Genomic DNA, 25,711 nt, shown 5'->3' with positions numbered 1-25,711 from the left:
TTGTCAACCGTGACCATGGGACCTGTAAAGGGCCCGAAACGTCGGTTTGTTTGAAAAAACAAATATACGCGATTTAAATCCGGAAAAATAGTTTCATTTCATCAGTTCTTGCTTAAACTTGGACAAGGTTCGTTTTGTAAATTTACCTCGCCATCTTTCCTTAGTCGAAGTCAAAGTTCGTTTTGTAAATCTCAGCCTTAGACTGAGAATCTTCTTGCCGTTCTTATATGTATAATATTTTTCTATGTAACTCAAACAGACACACAACATATTCCTAACATTTCATATTTTAGCCTAATAGCACTAGTTACATGTTAATACGACATTGAACGAAACCATCTGCTACTCAACACAAACAGTTAATTTTTTTTTGATATTTACACTAGTGTGTGAGTTATTTTTATGGACTCCATGTCACGGGTGATAGATTCATTTAACATTGCTAGTTTTTATAAAATGTTTATTTATCATTTCGTGTCTTTTTGTAGACTTATTAAATAGATCAAAAGCTAAATTTTGTATTTTTACACGGCGTGGAGGTACTCACTGTTCAAGGACTCAGGTTCAAGAAACGGCAAACGACACGTACCATATCGAGAGGTACCACTTTCTGTATTTGCGCTGGAAGCTACATAAAACAGATATCCAATCGACCCAAATTGATAACGATCCTGCTGGCTGGAATTAAACTGTTTACGGACTAAACAATACGGAATAAATCATTGGAGGCTATATCCCATAAGTCGGTGATCTCGTGGGCCAAATCGAGATACTTAGTAATTATTAGTGTTATAGTACATATAGAAGTCTTGGTAGCCTAATTTATTTATTTCAGACAATCAACGGCGTTTCTTAAAGTAATATGTATATATAAGTATATAATAAAATAAATTATATTTGTTTGTAAAGCCATTATCAGATCGCCCCGTGTTATTTAGAAGGTAGTCGGTAAAAAGAATTTAAACATAAAAAATAGTAATTGTATCCACTAAGAAAAAACAAAAGGTATCTTAAATTTAAGAAGTAGGTGGTAGACACAATATGGTGTATAGTTAGGTGGTTTGTGTATAGGGAAGTCAGTGACAATGGTGCTGTGTGTGTGTGTGTGTGTGTGTGTGTGTGTGTGTGTGTGTGTGTGTGTATTTGTGCGCGTGTGTATGAGCGTGTGTTTACGTATTCATATTATTATAGTTATGATAGATTTTCCTCTAATTTCTTAATTAACATGAATTTGTAACGAGTCTTATTTAATTTAAAAGGGTCTAAGTCTGCAAAATATGTATTGTAAGTGTATCCTATACGTGATTGCGTTTAATTTTTTCCATAGTTAGTACGGTGGACAGGCACGTGGCATTTCATTTGAAATTTGCCTTGAGAAAACATCGCGACGAAACCTGCACGTCGAAGAAGGTTCTCAACTCTTGGAAAACGTTTCAAGTCACCAACTCGCATTGGGCCAGCGTGGCGGACTATGGCCTAAACCCTCGCCTGAAAGGAGACCCGCGCCTGGTAGTGGGATGTATAAATGAGATGATAATGATGAATGATAGGTACATACTTTATATTCTTGTCTGTTCCATGACCTAAAAGCAAAATTATATTAATTTTTATTACAGTATTGTCTGCCAAAACTACTTTGACGTCACATAGAAAATGTTATTCTTTAAATCAACATTATTTATTCTATTCTACATTTCATAAAGATGTTTCTGAAACGAAACTCAATATTCATTTCAGGGTTAGCACTTCAATGCTCTTACCACTGTTTACTTATTTTCCTTTGATTTTTAAATGAAGCGTTAAAAATATTAATTGGGAAGCTCCGAGCACTCTCACACTCGAGTATTCCGTCGAAAGCAACTGAAGCACCATCGCTTTGAAAACACCACAATTTTTTCTTTTTTTTTTTCACTGAATTGTTACTTTAAGTAAAATGTATTAAGCACCTATACAATTTGTATTTCGTAACTTGTACTTGTTTCTGTTAAATAAATTACGTAAACTCGTTATGAAAAATATCTTCGTCCATTACTCAGGTTTTTTTTAACTAAAATTAGATATTTGTGTTCTTTTAATTTTAATAATACCAAGGGACTGTCCTACTGTCCTGTTCTTAGTGTATTATTTTATTATATCTAAGTAAATGAAATTTTCGTGCAGCGAACATCCGAAGTAACTTTTCTTAAACTACGAAGATACACAAAGGCTTCCTTCCGCACTATGCGAAAGTTTGAAATCAAACTTGCCGGAGGCGATAAGCCTCGATGAATTTGTAAAAAACCGTCGCTGTTCGCTGCGATCGTAATGGACAATTCTGATGTTACAAACCGTTCTTTTATTAACCGATGGGAAGATTTGGATTATTACTTGTTTATTAACATAATCTGGTATCGGAAAAGCGATCTACGTAAACCGTTTAAAAGAGTTTTGTCTTTGATTATATTTATTAATATTTCGTACGAAATTGGAAGGGTTCGTGTGGCTTGGGGTTGTCCCAACACCCTTTTAGTTATAGTAGAGCTCCTTGTGACAGAGTTCGTCCAGGGAAGTACTGCCACCTTGCATATTTATGCCGTCAAGCAGTGTGAGCATTACTGCGTCCCGGTTTTGAAGAGTGAGGGTGCTGGTGAAATTACAGGCACATGGGATTTGTTAACTTATACATCAGGGTGACGGGCGCCGTGGCAGTGCCCCTTCGATCTTTGCGATTTAAAGCTTTGAGTGGCACTGCTACTGCTATGGATAGGCGAATCGTTTACCACCAGGTGCCCGACGTGTTCATCCCGATACTTGGTATCATTAAAAAAAAATCTTTTTTTTTGTAATAATATTTTTTTGTACAATAATATCAAAACCAGAACACAGTAATGCTGACATGACTGCTTGGCAGCAGAAATAGGTAAGGTAGCAGTACTTCCCTGGACGATCTCTTTCACAAGGAGCTATATTGCTAGTAAAAACAAATCCTTACTCTTAAACACACTCTTGTACACGTTAGTTTTCGCGCTCGTCCTCATATCTTTTGTTTAATACATATTTGTTTTTTCAAACCAACCAAAATGTTAGACAAAACAAATATACGCGATTTACATCCGAAAAAAAATTTTCATTACCAACTTGTAACAATTAAGCTCAATAAATATAACGGTAAGTTGATGCACGGGCAGCGGCCGAACGCAGTATCTGGTTTATATTAATCGTATATATGTACACAAAGTAACTGTACCATTGTCAGTTTAAATGTACAGAGCTCATTCCCACGCCGCTATAGTATTCTACATTATGAATGAAAGTCCATTCGAGCACTGCGTCAGTTAAATATTATCTCCATAGTGCATAATAATGCCGTTCTATTGCGGTGAAACTGATACAGTTGGATGCCTCAGTTCGTTTCCTGCTGTCTCGCGATACAATATACTTATAAATATACAGTGCGTATTATATGAGCAAGCTACGTAATTTTAGACCCGTAGCGAAGATGTGCTGAGAACAACGTGGTAGCTAAATGCATTTGCAGTGTAATTTACGTAGCAGGTTGCCACATTAACACATAGAGCAGACAAGACAGTGCACCGCAACGTGTCAGTGGTGCACAATAAGTGCACAATCTTGAATACTTATATTTGTTAAATAGGTATCTTTGGAAAACCGTTAAACCAATCACTAACTACATCAACTGTACTACGGTTGATTTGCTCCTTTCACGTTCATTTGAATTTTGTATTCTGAGGGAGAAAGCAATAAGGTTGTAATAAGGACATGCGAGACTGGATAGGAAATTCCACAACGGTCCTTTTCGGCATATCCGTATCGATTTGATTACGTAATATGAACTAAATTATGTAGAGATTTGTTCTTGCGAAAAGGGGAATGTGGATGGGGGCTTTGATAAAATTATTCAGACTAGTGCTATTTGTAGATGTTATACCTTCGGTTGTCATACCTATATAGATGATAGAATGTATTACAACTTAACAATGCAGGTATAGCAAAGCTTAATATTCGTCATGTAATTTTCATGCTGACAATTCAATTTAGTAACCGGAAGCATCGGTTTAAGATCAATTATTCATGATCCCACTTGACAACATTATTAATTTATTATAACTTATTATGTTCTGTATATTTCAACATTACATTTCACATTTGTAATTTTGGTGGTAATAATTTGAGTTAAATGTGTTTATAAAATGATTTCAACATTAATTTAAACACAAGAATTTATGGTAGCGATCAAATAACGCCAGGAAATACAAAACTACATTGAAAACTTTATACTTAACCTCATAAACACTTTAGAAAAAGTTGAAATCTATGCTAAAATATGTAATAATGAAGTCGATTTTTTTTATGATACAAAGAGTGGCACTGATGTCTATAGCAGTAGCAGTGACACCCAGAACTTTAAATCGCAACGATCTGATGGACACTTCTACTACGTCCATCACCCTGAGACATAAGTTGACAAGTCCCGAGAGCCTGTAATTTCACCAGCACCCTTACCCTTCAAAACCGGAACGCAGTGATGCGCACATTACTGCTTGGCAACAGAAATAGGTAAGGGTGTACTATATAAAGCTTATTACCAGTGACTGATTGACTGAAAAGCCGACTGACTGATTAAGCCATCGACATAATGGGTCGCCCAGAAGGAGTCGTAGAGAGTCGAAATGATGTACGGGTGACGTGGCCGGATGAGTCCGGTGAGTACCAGAAAAAGCCAAAGCCTTCGAAAACTGGGCTAGATAGCTGTGCGGCCAAGGTATGTTACCTACCAGAAGGGTCGCTGAACCAAAATTGACCGCCATCTTGGATAGTCTCTACCGCAAGTGAAAAAAATTCGAAATTCGAAAAACAGGATGGCCGTCTTACAAAATTCACAGCCTTAAATCTCGAAAACTATCAGAGATAGGTGAAAGATGCTCGACCAAATGTCATAGAGGGTAGCTGGGGCCAAATGTCGGTGACTAATTTTTTCGAGATGGCATATTCAAAATGGAGGTCCGAAAAAAAAGTGGTCCGATCCGGCTGAAATTTGGCACGCGGTTGTGTACAGAGGCGTACAATAAGAATCTGTACGATTGAAATTTTGGTTCGCCATTTTCCAGGATGGCCACCACATGTGAATTTTTCTCCTCTCATTTGATGACTGTCAGAAGGTACGAAAATCTTCGATAAGTGCAGCTGCCCGGCCAAAGTATAATATATACGTAATTATAAAAGATATTGATTGTATAACGTGTAGGTATGCGGAATTTAAAAAAAATAACAATCTTAAGATCCATTTCAGTTATATATTTTTGGATCTTAGAATAAATTGTCAGTTTTTACTACTTTTCCATAGTGAGTTGACAAAACCATGTTTGTTATAAATGCTATTGAAACTGTCTGTATAAGCAACCACGTTTTTAAAATTATTGATACAAGCAATAAATTAGAATCGGTTTTAAGAGTTATACTGGAGCTTTATTTCTATTTCTGAAGCGGGTCTTCAGCCTAACAGTCCTGTGGTGGTATATAGCATAATATCAGTTTCGTAGTAGTAGAGCTCCTTGTGAAAGAATTTGTACAAGGAAGTATTGCCACCTAACCTATTTCTGCCGCCAAGCAGTAATGTGAGCATTACTGCGATCCAGTTTTGAAGGGTAAGGGTGTTGGTGAAATTACATGCACATGGGACTTCTCAACTTATGTCTCAATGGCTGTGCCTCTCAGATCTTTGCGATTTAAAGCTCTGAGTGGCATTTCAACTGTTATGGACAGGCGTGTCGCTTACCACCAGGCGTACGACTTGTTCATCTTGTCACTTGTTATCATAAATGTAAAAAAGTAAGTCAAGTCAAAATATTAAAAATATAATATGGCATAACGTACTAAAAAATTATACAAAGCAACTTAATATGAATAAATTATAAAAACAAAAGCATAAACATTTTACAGAGCATTTTTTAAGTTACTGTAATGCAAAATGACAAATTATTAGGTAGTCTAAATTGGATGATCTCTCACCTTTGTCTCAACTTTTCTAAATTTGGTAACCCTAATCTCCAGTAAACATATCATATACTCCCGAAATATAGGTTGTGGACTCTATTTACAGCAATGCATCTTAAAATAAGGGTACTTTTTAAAAGTTCGTAAAACTGTTATGTCAAGCAAATAACCGAACTTTTTCTCTTCACAGGGGTGCCGGTGGGGGTGGCATGTTCGGCGATGTCAATATATCCGCTATTTTGGATTCCTTTAGTATAAGTTACGACAAAAGAGTAAGGCCAAACTATGGAGGTTAGTACAGCCATGAGATTTATTTTCGTTAAGAACCATTGTAAATTTCAATACAAGCTAATTGTAGGTCCAAAGCGTTAATGTCTATATTTCAATTGCATTGTGATAATGTTTTTTCTCTAATATAATAATTAAAAAGTAATTTTCCACTTAAGGTGTTAATTAAAGAACGATCTATGTAATTAATTTAAATAAATTAAATTAAAAAAAAAAGAACAGGAACGAAATAGAACCAGCGCTACATTTTAGATGGTAAACATTTTGTTTGGAGAAAAATTTTTTTTCGTTAAAAATTCCTGTTCATAAGCCAACCGTTAAAAGCTAATGGCTCTTTATATAACTCTGTTTGTACATTAACTCTAAATAACAGGGAAGTGTAAGGTTTAATATTCCAAACATTAATGTAAAATGGGTATACTACACATTAAAGATTATTTTTTAACTATGAATAATTGATATAAGGGTTTCTGTTTGTCTGTTTCTGAATGTTGAGGTGAGATAATTATATTATAGTATTCGAAAATCCAATTTGATTTGCAAAATCTCACCATTACTATTCAGAATTCCATCCATATCTATCAACTATTTTATACCCATAGAAGTTTTAAATCATGATATCAAATCCTTACTTTATCCAAATTTCAGTGAAATTGACAGCTAATATTATTTTATTTATTATTTATTATATTTACCGTCATTTAGTTGGACTATGATATTTAGTTGAATCTATCACTAAATGTTTTATTTAACAAAATATTTGGATGAAAATGTAAACTAAACCTATGTAGGTAGAGTTGATATTTACTTTTTAAAACAGAATGTATTCAAATTTAGTTACTAGATACATTTTTCATGCCAAAACAAAGACATAGTTATGAGGACTCTACTATACGTACATAATTATATAAGAATAGGGTTTTTAATATGTGTTTGTAGTTATTCAAGGATAAGTAGCAGAGGATAATGGATGAAACAAATTTATTAGAAAAAAGTACACTAGTAGCTAGCCCACGCAATAAACGTATCCGTACGCTCCCGGCGTTTTCAGATAAAATTGCAGACTTTTTACCTAATATTAGACTGTCATTTAAGTATATTGTAACACTCGAATTGTAAGCAAAAAAAGGGAATACACAGAACACTATATAAAATTTCCAATAGAAGTAACAAGCAAAAAAATCTTTGTATATAAATTTAAAATATTTGAAAAATAAAAGAACACATAAACGTAAAGGACGTTAAATTTTATTTTTGTCCTCATTCACTATCATACTGCAATGCTGAGTATATATAGCCTATTTTAGTTGGGATACTTACCAGTACTATACAAAGAACATTTTTGCTTTTGTCCACTCATTACATAATCCTCAATTTTAAGATGAACATAATATGGGAATTGGGTCAGCCTACATACAAGAGTCGCGGTACATTATAATTCATTATTTGAAATTTTGTCAGCTGTGTCATCCGCGTATATATTTAGGTACAAAAAAGGTGCAGAGCGTCTGACGTCTATAAACTCAGAGAATGAGTACGTATTTAACACTTGTCATGTGTTGTATATTATGTCGTTTTCAGGACCACCCGTGGAAGTGGGGGTTACCATGTACGTGCTCTCCATCAGCTCTCTGTCTGAAGTGAAAATGGTATTCTTTCAAAGCAATCTTTAATGACACAGCGCATACATAGCAAGATTTCGTCCTTTAGTACAATCACCAGCATCAAACCGTTCATCGTAGCACCCGTGTCCACGGTTCGATCGCAATAAATACTTAATCACTAGGCGCGTAGCAATGCGACACTTTTTGTTATGCTATATCGGGCGCGTGTTGTAGCATCTATCGAAGTCACGTGGCGCTGGCGGGTGCGCAGCTGAAGGCGCTTGCTGCCCGTACGACGACGCCCATTGCTACGCGTGCGCTTGCTGTGAATGCCCAGCACCCGTGCGCACCCCGCGCCCCTCGCGTCCCCCCCGCCTTGCCCGTCACTGGCGATGGGGCATGTCACCGTCCTCTGGTTTGGTTTTCACGGCGCGAGGCGCGCACGCGACTCACAATTGGGCTTGATTGCAGGTCCGCCAGTGGAGGTGGGCGTCACCATGTATGTGCTCTCTATCAGCTCCGTCTCCGAAGTGCTCATGGTACTCGCCCCTGTCAGCTCACGCTTGTCTCGGTCGCTCCGGTCGCGCGCTCTGTGCCGCGGCGACCGAGCAGCCCCAGACACGAGGCTGCGAGCATGTTCGCGTTTTGGTGGAGCAAATTCGCCCTTCGCCCGCCCACTTGCTTTCTTATTATGTGTCCCTGTATTCTCATGTATATCCCAAAAATAAATTAAGACATCATAATAAGAAAAGCAGTTATTACTTCCAGCAGTACTCGTAACTCCAAAGTTGCTGCTATATGGAAATGCAGTGATGACGTCTGTTCTACATAATGTTTCCGAAAAGTTTGTTCTGTCTGTAATCCGCATTGCATTATTGCGTATTGCATTGCATTAGAATGTTTCGTAACAAAACGTAATGTTTCCATATTTTTTAAGAGGGATCCAGAGGAAAATTTCCTAAGGCATTTGATATGGTAAATTGTAACGAAAATAAATGATATCAATGTAGGGATTGATTACCTATATTTGATGGTATGATTCGTATGCTTCTGATTTTTATTGACTTTTCCGGGATATAAAACGTAACATATGAAAACCGTAACAGAACTTCATTCCCCGGTTCAAAAAAGTAGCTTTTATAAAACATCCTTGAATTTTGGTCTATAGATTTAATATTATTATTATTCTAAGAAAGAATGAATAAACTCTAAGAACATAATAATGTTTTTAGAGTTTATAACAATTAGAATTTCGCACCGAAATCAACAGACTCTCATCACTAGACATCGTGCGTAAATATTCATCTCTAACATTTGGAATATAATATATTCAGATCACATAATGATCTTAAAAAAGAAACGAAGTCAGCATTTTGTGAATTTATTAATTATCACTGTGCTGTTTTCTAAGCTCTATGGATTTGCGACGACTGTAAAAATTCTTATCGTGACTTATTTTGTAGTTTGTTGTGTTTGTACGTATATGTGTATCTACTTATATATTTGCCAATATAATCGTTATCTTTCTACGCTCTCCAGTAAATTGGAACACCGAAAGAATGTACCAAAAAATCAATGTATTGTCTATCAATTAAACTTAATGGGTTCAATGTACCGGAAGGTTCACGAAATAAAAAAATACGTGATCCTTATTAACACATAAGGTGACGTAAAGATTTAGGTTTAACTTATTTAGTACTGTCGCTTTAATTTGATGGAGCCCACGAAACTGAACGTCATTTTTTTCGCTGTGAACCTATTGAGTTCCTATGCTTACGTTTTTGTTTCAGTGTTATTATTCTTGATTTATCCTATAATAATTGATTATAGGAAACATGTCGGTGTCCCAATGTTGAGAAGCTGGCAGAGTTCGATAGGCATATGTTTGGGTGAAGGACCCCGAAGTGGAAACCAAATCAAGGTTGGGAAGGTCACAGCGAGACGTGACCCATGGCCCTAGGGGGGGAGGTTGTGTTTTACAAGTCGCACATTCGCGATTCGAGCACATTAATGAAGTTAATTTGTTCCATAAACATGGTCCAAACTATTCGTGGCAACTTGTATACGTGCCGGCTTGATAGCTTCAATATAAGAGAATTTCCTCTATCGAGCCGTGGGTGCCCGCCTGCGCCGCCACCCACTCACCTCGCCCGTTCCTGTCACTTAGAGCACCTACCTACCTGTTCATTCTTAGACCTCACCTGTGTTCTCTAGGCTTCATGTCACAATTACACTGTGTGCACATTTTATTTGTTTAAGCTTACCGCTCAATATGTCTATTGGATGTAGTACAGTGTCTATATGTATATTGTATACTCAAAGTGACTATCAGAAGTTGCCAGAGCCTAGCGTCGGTCCTACTGTACTTAAATCTAATGTTGTACCTAACTCTTATATTTTAGTTTTTTCGTCAACTGTCGAAATATGTATCCAACAATACATAAATTCAATTTTTTTTTAAACAAAGCATGCATATGTTAGATGTTTACTAAGTTATAGTTGAATTTACCCATAAGTGATATTTCACTCAATTGAATAATCCTATTTTGATTAAATTACAAAGAGTAACTTGAAGTTGAACATAATTTCGACTTTAGAAAATTACATTATCCAATTCATTTCAAATTTTACTTTCATTGTCATTTTCCGTTCGCTTCACAAATTGATATATTCACATTGACTGCACTGTAATCAATAAAAATAAAAATAGCCATTTTTCTCTTCAGGATTTCACGTTGGATTTTTACTTCAGACAGTTTTGGACGGATCCGCGACTAGCGTACAAAAAAAGGCCAGGCGTTGAAACATTGTCAGTTGGTTCCGAGTTCATTAAGAACATATGGGTGCCAGATACGTTCTTTGTTAATGAGAAGCAATCTTATTTCCACATAGCCACCACTAGCAACGAATTCATACGTATCCATTATTCAGGCTCAATTACTAGAAGTATCAGGTAAAGTATACAAACACAATTTTAAAATTGTTCAGCTCTCATCCATATAAGAAGTACCAATTACAGTAGATACCTCATTATGTATTCTCCTCTAAAATATAGGTCTATATAAAGTTGTCACCGATGATTTTTTCCAGATTAACAATCACAGCATCATGTCCCATGAACCTGCAATACTTTCCAATGGACCGGCAGTTGTGCCACATAGAGATCGAGAGTTGTAAGTACTTTACACTATCCCTTATTGTGTGGTGTTCTCAAAACAGTCAATGACACAGATCCAATACGGAAAACTGATTATAAGAAATACATTATTATGCGTTTAACACTTTATACACTTAAGGAAAGCTACAAAATGTAATTAGTAATTGTGGTAATAATCAATTTGGTAAATACACGCTTCATGACGTGCAAAATATTCGCGTATTTTTTTTCTCATTTTTTAACTTTACAACTTTAATTTTACCTTTACAATGATTGATTACATTTAATTCGAGAAAATTTACTTCCACTTACTATTTAGGGCGAGACAATTCGTTCATTGGGTAATTACTGATCGATGATAGAAAAATAATTCAAATGGTTGTATTTTAAAACTATGCGTGTGTATCGTGCTCACCTAAAGCAATCATTAATTTAAATCTTTTCCACAATGCAAATTTATCACTAGCCTTAATGTTATTGTGTTGTGACCACTTTCTTGTATCACAGATGCTACTCAGGGATATATCCTCTCAGCACAAGCGTACAAATTAATCGTCGACACGTGCTGTGATTTCCCTCGTGTTCTCATATGTGGGAACGTCTCCTTCTCGCATACAGCATCCGCAGAAGGCAGACTCGTAAAATAGTAAGCCTTGTTCTCACAAGCATAAAGCGAAAGAAATGATATTGAGACATCGACGCTGCGACAGCTGAGCGGGCCGAAGGAGGCGGGGGACGGTGGCACCCGCGCCCTTGGGGTCTGCACAACCAACGACCAGACGGAGCGTGTAACACGCGCCGCGCGGCCTCCGGTGTCTGGCGCTCCTACACACCCACGCACGCAGATCGCGTCGCTTCGCCCGCAAAGCACCACACCCGACCTGCTGCTCTGCATGACCTACGCTTGCTCATCTACTCATACATCATATGATGATGCACTATACTATTATCATTTTAATTTCAAACACTTACCGTACTTTATTATAGAATAACTTTTACTTCTGATCATTATTCGTTTCCTGTTACTTCCGCCTGTTATCACCTTAGTATGTTGAATTAGTGAATTTATATTTTTCTATCATCCATTTGGAGTTGATCCGAGCATGCGTGTTGATATAAGTTTAAACCTAATGCTCGGACCTACTCCGTTATCTCGCCATTTGCGCCCGCGAGTCATTTCCTCGTCACAGCCGCGGCCGTGTGGATGAGGGATACGCGATGCTTCGCAGCGTAAGTGATAGCGTTTTGTGTGTTTGGCATGTCTCCGGAGTCGGGTACACAATGAGAGACATTCGGTACCACTGGAAAGACGGATTATCAAGCGTCGGTATGAGCAACGAGGTGCAACTGCCGCAGTTTCGTGTACTTGGCCACCGGCAACGCGCCACTGTTGTAACACTCACCACAGGTAACCAATCGCAACGCCTGCTGTCCCAGCACTGTTCCATCGCTCCGCCACCGACCCCGTCTCCCTCAGCTCGTGTGCAGACGATCGATACCGCGACACTAGCACACACGCTAAACTTGACACAACAATCGCACGACAAGACGCGCGAATTTGGCTCGCGACTCCCCCGCTCTAACCCCGACCGAGTGTCGACTCGAGTCGCAAAACCCATTGCGATGGGCCTGGGGCTATTTCATTTATGTATCCGCTGCGCACAGTCGGCTACACCATGAGGGACATCCGATACAAGTGGAACGAGGGCCCTAACTCTGTGGGCGTGTCGAGTGAGGTGTCGCTGCCGCAGTTCAAGGTGCTCGGTCATCGCCAGCGAGCTATGGAGATATCTCTTACCACAGGTACCTGGGGTCGCGGGTAAATGTCCCTAAAACTATAAAACAGACCACTACGTGAAACACTGGACAGAAACAGCCACGATACTTTTCACGTCCTGCTTGTATTATTGCACCTAACACTGAGTGGTGTGACCATAGCAATATTAATGCATAATATTTTGCCCTTGTGATTAACTATAGAGACTTAACCTATCTAACTAATTATACATACATAAATTCTGAAGTTTACTTCAAACCGATTACTTAATCGGATAATTACAACGACATACTTTAATTGATGCAACTGATTTTGATTATGTGAGCAAATTTATGAAATAAAAACCTGTGTGTTACTCTAACCTAATCTAAGTTATAACTTATATAACTGCTGTATACAGGAGATACCGATTTCTCGAATCGGTATACACGGATTTATCAACTTTACTGTATCAAATATTAATCTAATATATTCTCAGCGATCCTTACGGATATTTTTCAGGAAACTATTCAAGACTGGCATGTGAAATACAATTTGTCCGCTCCATGGGGTACTATCTCATTCAGATCTACATTCCTTCTGGTCTGATTGTAATCATATCCTGGGTGTCGTTTTGGTTGAATCGGAATGCAACACCGGCTAGAGTAGCCTTGGGTGTCACCACCGTGTTGACCATGACCACGCTTATGTCGTCCACGAACGCTGCTCTGCCGAAGATCTCATACGTCAAATCTATCGACGTCTATCTCGGCACCTGCTTCGTAATGGTCTTCGCCAGTCTATTAGGTAATGTGGCTTTTTGTTTCAATCATATAGTACTGCATTGCGATTTATCTATTATTTTAATGAAATATTATGTGCACCGGCGAGTTATATGTTGTACAGTTATGCAAAGCGAGTCCATTTGAATTTTAGCAATGCACCTTATTGGACTATAATTATTTTCGATGTCAAATACTTTCTCCTATCTTTACAGAATACGCGACTGTGGGGTATATGGCTAAACGAATACAGATGAGAAAGCAAAGATTTGTGGCTATTCAGAAAATTGCGTCCGAAAAGAAATTGCCACCAGTCGACTGCCCAGTAGGAGATCCGCACACTCTGTCAAAAATGGGAACTCTAGGGAGATGTCCGCCGGGAAGGCCTTCGGTAAGCTGTTCGGTAATTACATTTGCTATTTTTTTATTGCATTTAATCATTTAGACAGTTATCTGCCTGCGGTTTCAAATGGTTTCCGATGTTTTTCCAGGAGGTGAGATTTAAAGTCCACGACCCTAAAGCACATTCGAAAGGCGGCACGTTAGAAAATACTATAAATGGAGGACGAAGTGGAGGCGACGACGAGAACCCAGGACCACCTCCCCACATACTTCATCCTGGCAAGGTAAATAAATATCTTATTACTCTTAACAAGTATATTTACATTATTAAATTTCCAAATGCGCTGCTTTGCGAAAAATGTTCACTGCGTAAAATTTTGTATAAATATGCTGTGCGACTCAAAAACTATTTATCATTACTTAAAACAAAATATTATAGTGGGATAGATAACTTTAAGCTAAGATAATTTAAACCACTTTAAGCAAGTTCTAATTAGTAAACTAAACTTGATTCGCTAAGACTCATTTGTTTAGCCCTCTGGTGGGAATTAAACTCTTGAGGGTTTTGCTGGAGGCGACATTCGTATATTGAATGCTTGCCTCCTGGCATGCGTTCTCTCAGCTAAGCCTTTGCTGTTCGAAATGTTATTATTCATTATAATAGTAATCAGCTCCTTATGTTGCTTTCTACGACAGTACGAAATAAGAATAACGCACACACTCAACATAGCCCCGCACTAGGGAAACCGTGTCGCGGGTGGCATGGACGCAGACATAGACAACCACAAATTACACCCAAACTCACGAGAGAAATAAATGTAGGCCACACAAATATTTCTCCCGGCCCAGGAATCTAACCTGGGACCTCCGCGTGGCAGTCCGGCATGATAACCGTTCGGTCACAGAGTCAGTTAAAGTAAAAAATATTATAATGAATATATTTGTTGTTAAGTTGGATATATTCATGAACAATGCGAAATATAATTTAAAATCTTATGCCATAACTGAAAGACTCCTTAGGAATATAGATTATCTTCTCTGTTATTTACTTCACTGTTTTTGTAGGTTACGTGTGTGTTCTCCACAAAAGTAAAAAAGATACTTTTCATTTGCAGGACATCAGCAAACTACTGGGCATGACGCCGTCGGATATAGACAAGTATTCGCGCATCGTATTCCCGGTGTGTTTCGTATGCTTTAACCTGATGTACTGGATCATATACCTTCACGTATCCGACGTCGTGGCTGACGATTTGGTTCTTCTGGAAGAAGATAAATAGAGGGCGCTGATTAAAATCCACTTATTTTTCCACCCAATATACCTCGATAATAATTTGAAACAAAACAAGTCATCCAATTAAAGTAAGCAAATTAACCAAAACTTGCTATTGTGTAAATGTCGAACGATGTAGGAATCGGTAGCGTCACGGTAATTTGTAGATTTTATGACTAGCTAATTATTTCCAAAAAAGAATTTGTAGATATAACATAACGCCTAGGTGTTAACTTTATACATATACTAAAAATATCGTATGAAAATGTAAATATATTAGTAACATGAAAAATACGAATAATTAGGAAAGTATAAACCTAAGATAAATTCTTCTTGGAGTCTGAAGTAGAAACCAAACGACTGAAAATTTTGTCATTTAGGTGTCACATGGTGGACTTCTTATCTTATACAATAACCCTGTTTCAATCGTCGGTTAAGACGTAGAGGCCAATGATGAACCTAGAACAAAATTAACGTGAAAGTAACAGTGTTGTTTTTTGATTAAGTAGTATAAAATAGGTTCTAGTCCAAAAGCCTACTAGTATGTATTATATTCTGCATGGAGATGATATTTGATCCCATCGGAATATAATTGATTTCGTAGCAATGTTAGAGTCAGCGTTTTGTATGAGGATCAGATATGCGTTACGTTTGAAAGTACGTTATTTTGGTATACTTATATTAATACGTTTATTGCCCAAAAATTTTGAAGCTAGTGTAAAAGTTCCTAAAATATCGATGTGCGGTAAATGATTTTCAAATATTTTACACGCAAATTTAAAGTTTCAAATTATTATTAGTGTGGTAAAATGAGTGGAGTAGTAATATTATCTAATTGTAATTGGAACCTAATGCTCAACTTTTTCTGCTTGATTTAAACGATTAGTTTTAGTAGAATTTTGTATTTGTTATAATGATAGCAATTTGTTTATTCTTTGCTAATTATCTACTGTTAGAATATTATATTTAGGTACCTATTTTGTTTGACTGTAGTTGCAGACCATTCTAATTACCCTGTATGATTTTATTTCAATATTAGTTTTATGTTGTAACTTGTAAATGATTCGTGAATGTTTAAAAATTAAATTTGCTTTCGATTAATATATGCATGCCGACTTTTTGACAATGGACTTATGGATATAATTAGTTTATTAAATATTATAATATAAGGCACAATAATAACATTCATGAGTAGTACAAACGCCATGTCAGAAATCAATTGCATTTAGTGCGCTAGCGTAAAATGGAATACCACCATTTCCCATTTTTTTTAAATCTCGTTACTGCCATTCCACTAGTGGCAAGCACGTTAGAAGAAAAATAACTTTAACTCCAAACATGTACCTTGTACGTATTAATCGATTTTAATCGAAATATCTGTTAGGTAATTTCATATAGGGAGACATTTTAGCAATTATGGAATTAAATACAATATATTTTAGTGACAGCTAGCTACGTAGAAAGTTATGATATACTTACATCATAGGTTAACGAAACCGTTGTCTCACCCAAAAATAAAAGAATTTTTAAAAAACATTGATTGATAATCAAACCTTTCTTAAAGTGACTGTTTACATTTCATTATGCACTAAAGACATAGTCTCGTGAAAAAATCGGTTTATAATACGCTTGGATAGCACATGTCATTTTATTTAATATTTCAAATTTCGACATCGTACGTTAAGAAGTTAAAAGAGGTTTATTTTCTAATAACTCAAATACTTTATTTTAAACAGAGTTGCTATTTCGTTTTGCATCAAATAAGACATAGCAAGTTAGGTTTTTTTACTTGGTCAAGCATATTCAAACAATAAACCTAATACTTTTTTGATGTCGTGTGCTCAATCAAGCTTTAAGTATAATAATAATTGTCAAAGTAATCAATGTACCCATGACTGACCTCACAACTGTAAATCTAGCTGTCAAATATCCCCATTTAATATTGAACTGTATTTACGTCAAGTTTTACAAAGGCATTTTCAATAGCTTAGTATGTGGTCGTCAGTTACCTAAATGCCAATGTAATATTGAAAACTGAAAGTTATTAGTATTGTAAAAAACTGTATTATTGTCAAACACCTTTATTATCGATGTTTAAATAACAGTTCTATAGAGATTGAACGCCCTAGTTTAACGATATCTTTATTAATTGGCATACTTCGTAGGACTTCTATTTCACTACTCAATCAGTTTCAAAAACAATTACAATACTGAGTTTATCGGCTGTTCACGTAACTGTCAATGATATTGCATTTCATATTTTACTGGCGAAAGGGTTCTCTGTCTGCGCAGATCCCGCCTGGTTACGCAACTTGCCTATTGCTACAGCAAAGCGGCAGTGCTGTCTTCCAGGTTGAAAGACAGTACATAGTGATGGGTACTCACTTATTAATTAATAATTATTCAGGATACTGAATATTGCAAATTATTCAGGATAGTTCCGTAGAATCGCAAATTTTGTGTTTGACCTTCTGTTTTCCGAGTTAAATACCAAAATATACAACTATTATTTACTGCTTTGAATTATTTCATAAAATTTTCTTATCTATTTCAATAGAAATGCCCTATGAAGTTCTTATTCATAACATAATATAGACAACGTGATTTAAAGTGAGGTATTCAATCACTATAAAATTTTTATTCAGGCTTCTAAGACATCGGAACGTGGTTATTACGTTTTTCATTTATGATTTAATATTTTATATTTCCTTACATTAGTAGACTAGTCGCACAGTAGTTCATGGTATGCTTTCCTGAATTAGCTCTATTTAGAAAGTTAGCTTCTTTTGCTCGCTAGTAGGTACTTTTCGTGAAAATTTCGGGGCCATGGGAAGGTGTTGGTTTCCATTCTTATTAACATATTCAATGTAAGCAATGAATACTTGACAACCTGATACTGTGCTAAGGATAAGCCTGGCGACCGAGACTTATCACATGGGCCCTTTGTAGTTGGACGGCATATTGAGCATTGGAACACTGTTGCTTTGGTTGGAAGTTGTCTCTGGTATTCAACACATTAATGTAAGTTTTGCATAAATGTGTAGATGTCCACACTCTCTTCCTTCCTTAACAACCAGAATACCCTCAAATATCTGACAAGCAGGGCTCCTGTCATCAGCTACGACTAGATGGCTTCATTGACAAAATGATTTTAAATGAACACAGTAAGTCTATTTAATTTTTTAAACAAAGTAATTGTAATGTTGAAAGCAGAATGTGTTACTAACTGAGAAAGTTACCTCCTAAAATCATCTCCGATCTAATGGCATTGTCTCATATATAATTCATTTTCTTAACACGTTCACAGTCCCTATTGAATACAAGCGTCTAGAATACAAGCCTGCTTAAGAAACCGCCTCAGTTGTTAACACCAATTTCAATAAATTATGTTACGTAAATATTGATTATTTTTTCAATTCTTTGCTCAGAAGTTAACAATTACTCAGAAACTTTTGTAAGAAGAGCACCTTACTAATGTTCAGGGGACATTGGAGGCGCGATGCCTGTCAGCGTGTTAAGTTTTAGTAAATACTCTCCAGGTACACGTTTAGTTAAGCCTTAACTTTCGATAGTTTGTTCACCTTAAATTACCGTAGAGTACATGTAACAAACCCAAACAGAAAAAGGACCGAAAATATATATTTCAATTGTTAATCATTGGAACAGTAAATTTATAAACATAAACAAGTTAAATCATTGGAACAGTCGCATGACAACGATATTTTCAATTGTATTTATATACTCAACATTTGAATAAATATTACACATTCCTGTTCATGCTACTTTTGTAATGATTGACAACAATATAGCACCATGGCACTGGCCTACTCAACTACAAAACGAAAATAAATATAACTCTGTATAAATAAAGAGTAGAATGTGTATAAATTATGTTTTAGATGTCATAAACAAGTAAAGTACGATAAAATACATTTTTATGTAGATTATATTTACGTACATACTTTCAATTATATTCAATTGCACTCCGATAATAGCACTTTGTATTTGTGTACTTGATCACTTTTTATTTTATTGCAATTTAATAACTACTAATTATAAAATAAAAATATATGGTATTAAGGATTAGAAATTAAGTTAATTAGGATTGCCGGTAGAATGTTTGGACGTAGGTATGATCTAAGACGTAGCCACAGCTTCGTCTCTTCGAAACGAAATTCTAAAATAATTGTCTAGTGATTATACATTAAGTACGAGACAAATAGATCTAAGGGGATGTATCATAGTTAATAAATCATTCATATACTTGTGCACTCGAAATAATGCCACAAGTTTTCACACTCTCCAATCCAATCTGAACCTCTTTTTTTTCGTAGATATCACTAATTGGTTTCCAGTGCTAAATTCACGTTACCTATGTAAGCGCACCATCGAATAAACTTATTTAAAGATTCCTATAACCTACAATTACATTACAATATTAAATATCTGTATAATTAAGGCAAAATTACTTGATGTGCAGATTTTACTAACTCGATAATTTTATTCTTATGCGTGTTCCTTATGTTTGTCCATGTTCCTTTTTTAATTTATAAATATTATATAATTTACAACAAAAATATTATACCATACTTTTACTACTGTCGTATAAAAGCTATCAATACTAACTTCTCTCCATAATTAAGTCACAAACGTTAATGTAAATACACATCGAAGGTAACCATAGTAATGAACTATAATTAAAATATACCTACCGCATATAAATATCAATGAAATAATACTGCCTTAGTGAACGCTTATAGCCTGTAATTACTAAGCGTTGAAAAGATACAATAAACACCACGCGCAATAATTTACACTAATAAGATTTCTATTAGAACGCTAGATAATAGTGATCGTAATAATTCCTTATACATGCGACAAAGTGTTACAAAAAGACATTAGTACAAAGTATAATAACCTAATGGGTGACTGCAATGTTCTCGGTAAGCATTTTGCTTAAATTTACACTCCATACATTTCGTGTGAAAAGAACAAATCATTCCACCCCTTTTTGTAACTCCCTGTACTTAAATTGAAAACATCTCTTAAAGTTGTAATATATACAAAAGTGTATGGAGTAGGAGATAGGTATATAAAACTAATGCATTTTTTAAATTGTGTTATGCGCACTACATCCGATTACAGTTCCGAATCCGAAAAATGACGGTTCGAAATTTCACAGATGTCCGAAGTGTAATTTTATCTAGGTGTACAGCCGTATTCGTACTTTCTCGGATTCGAATGGGACTTAGTGCACAAGCGACATCCGAAGTGGGTCCGACTTTTCTAGATTTGTATAGTCTCGGATTCCGAACGAATACGATTCGGATGTAGTGCGTAAACGCGCATAGTCTTCACAAATATGTCGCCAATTATGATGTAAACCAACATTTACTGTTTTCGTAAGAGGTGACATTATGTCAATATGAAAAACAATCTTTGCTTTACTGCTTAGAGCAGTTACACATGGCGACTTTTAGCAGCGATACAAACGCGCGATTGCTTCGTGACATTAGCGATTTATACGTGCGGGTGCGTACTTGCATCGATGCAAACACGCACCTGCTTCGAAGTCGCAAGTTTGCATCGCGATTGCTTTCTGTTTGTATCGCGATTGTATCGCTGCTTAAGTCGCTCGTGTATGTAAAGGAAGACGATTAGCGACTGCATCGCTACTGCGTCGCGACTGAATCTCTGAAGACGCGCTGTTAAAAATCACCGTGTGTAACCGCTATTTCTGTAGCAACGAGCAGTATATCGCTTTTCGCCAAGGCCAGACCAAATCAACGCGGCAAGTTTAAGTCCAAGACCATATTCGCGGTTGCGGCTACTGCGTTTAACAAACGTTATTTCAATAGTAGATATGATGAGCACCTTAATTTTTTGAAATTATTTTTTTAACCTGTATGTACAACTAAAATAATAATGTAACAACCCTACGATCCAAGCGAAGTGTAGGCATTTACGAGCCAAACAGGCAGGAGTTGCCCTACTTACTCTTATTTATACTATGCTAGTTACACAACTAACATAAAATTTGTTATGCTACGGTTACAAAAATTTGTTACCATTCAATTTGCGGCAATGTAAAATGAGCCTAAACAGACACAGAATAGACTTGTTGGTTTGACTGTGCCTTGAGCGTGATCTCCAAATGTGTTAATGTTATGTATTTTCGATAGAAAATATTGGGATTTATTTATATAAGTACTAGGTACTGTAGATTTACAAATTTTTTAAGTAATTTTAACTAAGTTATCGAACGACTCATGTAATGCGAATTAGTCTTATTCCACTTACGTGGACACTAATAATCTATTTTAAAAATAGAATTTGCGAAAATAACGACTTAAGATTATTTTAAAATTTATTATAAAAACTATATAAAGCGCAATTAAAGTACAGACTACTTGGGTACAAAGAAAAATGCTAGCTATACACTTATACATAGTGCGTAAGATAAAAATAGTCATTACCCATTCGAATCGAAGCAATACTAAAATACTTACAAAAGCGAATATCACACCAATTTGAGATAATTTATTTAGGTTTTAGGAAATCTAGTAAATTTTCCCCTTTCAAAATCGACAATCGTAATTGTAATTATTATAACCTATTATTCTAAGTACCGACTTTTCTAGCTTAACTGAAGTCTGCCTTAGAATGCAGTCATTCCCCCTGCAATTATTTTTTAAAAACAAAGTCTAACAAAATTGGGAGGTTATGTTTAGAAAACCCAGATACTATTAGGCCCATTTGGCCTGTTGTGTAAAGTGGAGGGAAGAACAGCTGTGTTACAATAACCAATATTATGTATTTCGCTATTTTGACTAAGTGTCATGGAGATGTCAAAATAAAGAAAAACTATTGGTTGCTGAGTCACAGTTCTTCGCCCTTTCGTTTTGATAAATATTAAAATCTTCCTATGGCCACTAAGACCTAATTTTGTTAAACATTTTATCTGTTTAACAATTTTTATCACAGTCGTTCACCTAAATTCACATCAAAGCACAATAATATCTAATTTTACTGCACGAAAATATTCCTATTGCACCTCGTTAAATAAATCTGAACTTTAAATCAATACAAAATCGCTCAATATTGTATATCGATTTATGTTCGTCATAATATATGGTGTGTACTGAACTCGGACAAATTTCATGTGCGTGACTAAAAAGCCTGTAACAGCCCTTTACCCCATATTATTACTGCTGACGCCTCTGATCTACCACTTATGTACATGCGATAGAGCTCGTAGAAAAATAAACGATTTATACCGATAATCTTACAAAGAACGTTTAATCGTAGTACGTATTAGATGAAGCATAGCGTATGTATAATTACAACGATGCTGTTAATTCCTGAAAAGTAAGTACCCACCATCGAGTATATAACCAGAAATAGAGACGTAACGTAAATGTTATTTAATGTCTTCGAAAACTATTCTGCCAAATCATTACTGTGACAACTGCGCTCCGATTGGCCAGCCCGAATTCGAAACAATTGACGGGAGTCGTCAATTGTTTCACTTCAAATCGACTAGTTTAACTTGAGCTTTGCTGTAATGGACGAAAATTGTTGGAGATATTAGAATTATTACAATAAATACAAAATATTTTTGGAATATACGGAGACATACATATAGGTAGGCGCTGTACTATTTCAGTTTTTTAATTTGTGATTTTAGCGCAAATGAGAGTTGATATTTAAAAGTGATATAAGGCTCATTTAACTGATGAGTTGCCAGGGATAGATGGGCCTTATTTCGTCTCTACTTCTGGTTATATACTCGATGGTACCCACTGACGATCTAAGCAGCATAAAATGCTTAGTTCATATTTAAATTCTAGGAAGACTTTATTAATGTACCGAAAAATAAACGTAGTTCAATTTGATACATGTGTCTTAAACTAAATCGACGAAACAAAAGCAATAGTTAATAGCACAAAAATGATTTAAAAGATCTCAATAGTTGTGAAATAAGACGAGATACGCTTTACAAATTTTTGTATTCGAATGTTTAAGTTCAATTGATACTACTTGAATATTATGTTGTTAGCAACTTTACGTATGTTTTAAGGATTAGATTTTATGAAATAATTATCCATAATGGGCAAATTAAAATATATTTACATAGTTTCATAGTATATTATTATGTATTTTTATTAGCTACACTATAATTATTTACGTACTTATGAATGATTATTAATAAGTAAAAGTAATAAATAAACATAAAACCATTTCTAAATTTGTTCTTTTTATTGTTTAGTTTATACAAACCTATAGGGAAATAAAGGGGTCCAGTAAATAAGACGAAATAGTAAAACATCAAAAATATAATAACTGTAATACTTTGTATTAATTAATTACATTGAATTACGCAAACACTTAACAAAATTAATTAAAATATTTTGCATAATTGAACAATTGGTGACAATAATGATCTATGGACATCTTTGGACGGAAAACTATTTCCAAATGGCCATTATACTTTTGTGAATACTGCCAAAAACCTGAAAAAAATACATTTGAATTTTTCAATAATAAAGATCAAAAGAGCAGAAGAGCTAAAAGAGTTCGTCTAAGGTAGTAACTAACTGCCACCTTACCTATTTCTGCCGCCAAGCACTAATGTCAGCATTAATGTGTTCCGCTTTTAAAGGGTAAAGGTGCTGGTGAAGTTTCAGGCACATGGGACTTGTCAACTTATGTTTTAAAATGACGGGCACAGTCGCAGCGCCCGCCCCTCAGATTTTTGCAATTTAAAGCTCTGAGTGGCACTGTAACTTTTATGGACAGGTGTGTACCATCAGGCGCGCGACTAGTGCGTCCTATCACTTGATGTTATAAAAAAAGAAATTAACACTGAAGAATAACTCAGACTTGGCTAACCACAGTAGGGCACAAGAATATTTTAATCATGACATAATGCCATGGGAATAAATATAAAGAATAACAAAAGGGATATAATTGTTAATACAAAGACTTGGTTCGTTCCGTGGTATAGCGTCTGGCACGGTATGCTAGAAGACGTCGGTTCGAATACGGCCGGATCGGAAGACATTTTTTCTGAGTGTTCGATCTTTATATTAATAATTATAACAAACTAGTGGAGTAATTTCAAAAAAAAATAATTGAATATCAATTCAATAAAAAATACAAAACGGATAACCCAATCTATTTTGTATACATTTAAAATTTGATTTTGCTCACGACATTTGTAACAGAATTATTTATGGCTTGAATTGTCGGTTGCATAAATGACGTAATCTTGTAAGTAAGCAACCAAAACAACAAAAAACAACAACAAAATAAAATTTTGATATCGTAGCAAAGACTTCCACATGTGGAATATTTTTTATAATTAGATTCACGGGACCAAAAGTAGCACTTTTACGATAGATAACATTTCGGTGGTGTAGAATACGTGAATTCTTGATAGTGATGGACAGGGTCATTTGCAATTGAAATATTTTTAAATCAGTATCCTGAGCAACAATCGGCGAAAATCTTCACCACATCAAATTCTTTCACCACGATAGCAAACATGTTCCAAATTTCTGGCTTGCAGGTCTATGATATCAATACAATAAGAAGAAAACAGATTGACAGACTTGGGGGCGTACCACAATGTCTTAAAACAATATTACTTTAACCTTACATTGACTTTTCGTACCATAACGCGCTTAAAATAAGCTTATTGTAATGTTAATGTGATGTTTTATTGGCAGCTTTGTGACTATTTATTAACTCAGTTCGTACTGTGACGCGACTTTGACATTAAAATAATATTGCTCTTAAGTCAAATTTAGCAACCTTAAAATAGTTACACGGATTCAATGGAAGCAATATTATTTTCAGTTTTATTGTCTTAATATTGATTTGCAATGATTAAAAGTTAAGTTAAGTTTTTTTATTTAATCACATAAAAATAAAAATTAATTCGAGATGTTTATTTTGTAAAATTGTGACAGCGCCATCTATATGCATCTATACGCCATCCTTAGAATAATAACGCATAGAAACCTAGTCCGCATACGCTAAGTGAGGCAAATTGAAGCGCGCCCAAAGGACCTACACGAGCGGGCGGGCTGTCAGTGCTCAAGGTCAACTTGCACCGCGGACAGCTCCAGAATTTTAGCTAAAAATGAAATGTGCGGTAAATGAGTGTAAAAATACGTCAGACAAACATAAAATAGATACTAACATCACATTCCACAAGGAAGTAACGCGTTTCAACTTGTATTTTTATATAAATATTCACTAGAACCGAAAATTAACCTACTACTAAAACTAGCCTACATGAATTTGATTTTTGCCTCACTTGTGACAGTTCGTTTGATATGAAACTATCATTCTATGCGTTATTATTCTAAGACGCCATCTACATTTTTGGCGAAACTAACAGTAGGTCCCCCTGGGGGCCTACCATAACCTTTCAATTTCATTCAACATTCAGTCTTCAATGGCGCCACTGGTACGCGATACCGTAAACATCGGCTCTTTATTGTTTTA

At 35.6% G+C, this 25,711-nt stretch overlaps 2 protein-coding genes across 7 annotated transcripts in view; both read left to right on the top strand.

Annotated features, from left to right (window-relative positions):
• The window catches only part of LOC113227411 (gamma-aminobutyric acid receptor subunit beta-like), a 38,986-nt gene extending 23,446 nt beyond the window's left edge, over nucleotides 1-15,540 (top strand). The window contains exons 1-10 of one of the 6 annotated variants that reach the window (XM_026460356.1): nucleotides 6,271-6,285; nucleotides 7,864-7,931; nucleotides 8,358-8,425; nucleotides 10,613-10,839; nucleotides 10,977-11,059; nucleotides 12,709-12,846; nucleotides 13,322-13,606; nucleotides 13,797-13,984; nucleotides 14,073-14,207; nucleotides 15,039-15,540. In XM_026460356.1, the coding sequence (XP_026316141.1) occupies nucleotides 8,384-8,425; nucleotides 10,613-10,839; nucleotides 10,977-11,059; nucleotides 12,709-12,846; nucleotides 13,322-13,606; nucleotides 13,797-13,984; nucleotides 14,073-14,207; nucleotides 15,039-15,203 (1,263 nt within the window). In that variant the 5' untranslated portion in view covers nucleotides 6,271-6,285; nucleotides 7,864-7,931; nucleotides 8,358-8,383 and the 3' untranslated portion in view covers nucleotides 15,204-15,540. Of the gene's footprint in view, nucleotides 1-6,184; nucleotides 6,286-7,863; nucleotides 7,932-8,357; nucleotides 8,426-10,612; nucleotides 10,840-10,976; nucleotides 11,060-12,708; nucleotides 12,847-13,321; nucleotides 13,607-13,796; nucleotides 13,985-14,072; nucleotides 14,208-15,038 lie in introns of those variants that run through there. The other 5 variants (XM_026460348.1, XM_026460334.1, XM_026460340.1 and 2 more) reach the window with 5 other exon arrangements.
• On the top strand, nucleotides 11,794-12,847 carry LOC113227446. The gene has a single exon (XM_026460375.1). It carries the CDS (start codon nucleotides 12,262-12,264, stop codon nucleotides 12,721-12,723), a length of 462 nt encoding a protein of 153 aa, XP_026316160.1. The 5' UTR covers nucleotides 11,794-12,261; the 3' UTR covers nucleotides 12,724-12,847.
• Nucleotides 15,541-25,711: the final 10,171 nt, after the last annotated feature.

This window comes from Hyposmocoma kahamanoa, unplaced genomic scaffold (genome assembly GCF_003589595.1).
Source record: "Hyposmocoma kahamanoa isolate Upper Pololo Valley unplaced genomic scaffold, ASM358959v1 100021, whole genome shotgun sequence".
Lineage (NCBI taxonomy): Eukaryota > Metazoa > Arthropoda > Insecta > Lepidoptera > Cosmopterigidae > Hyposmocoma > Hyposmocoma kahamanoa.
This window is presented reverse-complemented; position numbering and strand designations above follow the sequence as displayed.

Excerpts from the sequence above, each read along its gene's own strand:
- LOC113227446 (XM_026460375.1), top strand. The coding sequence starts at position 12,262 with ATGCTTCGCAGCGTAAGTGATAGCGTTTTGTGTGTTTGGCATGTCTCC.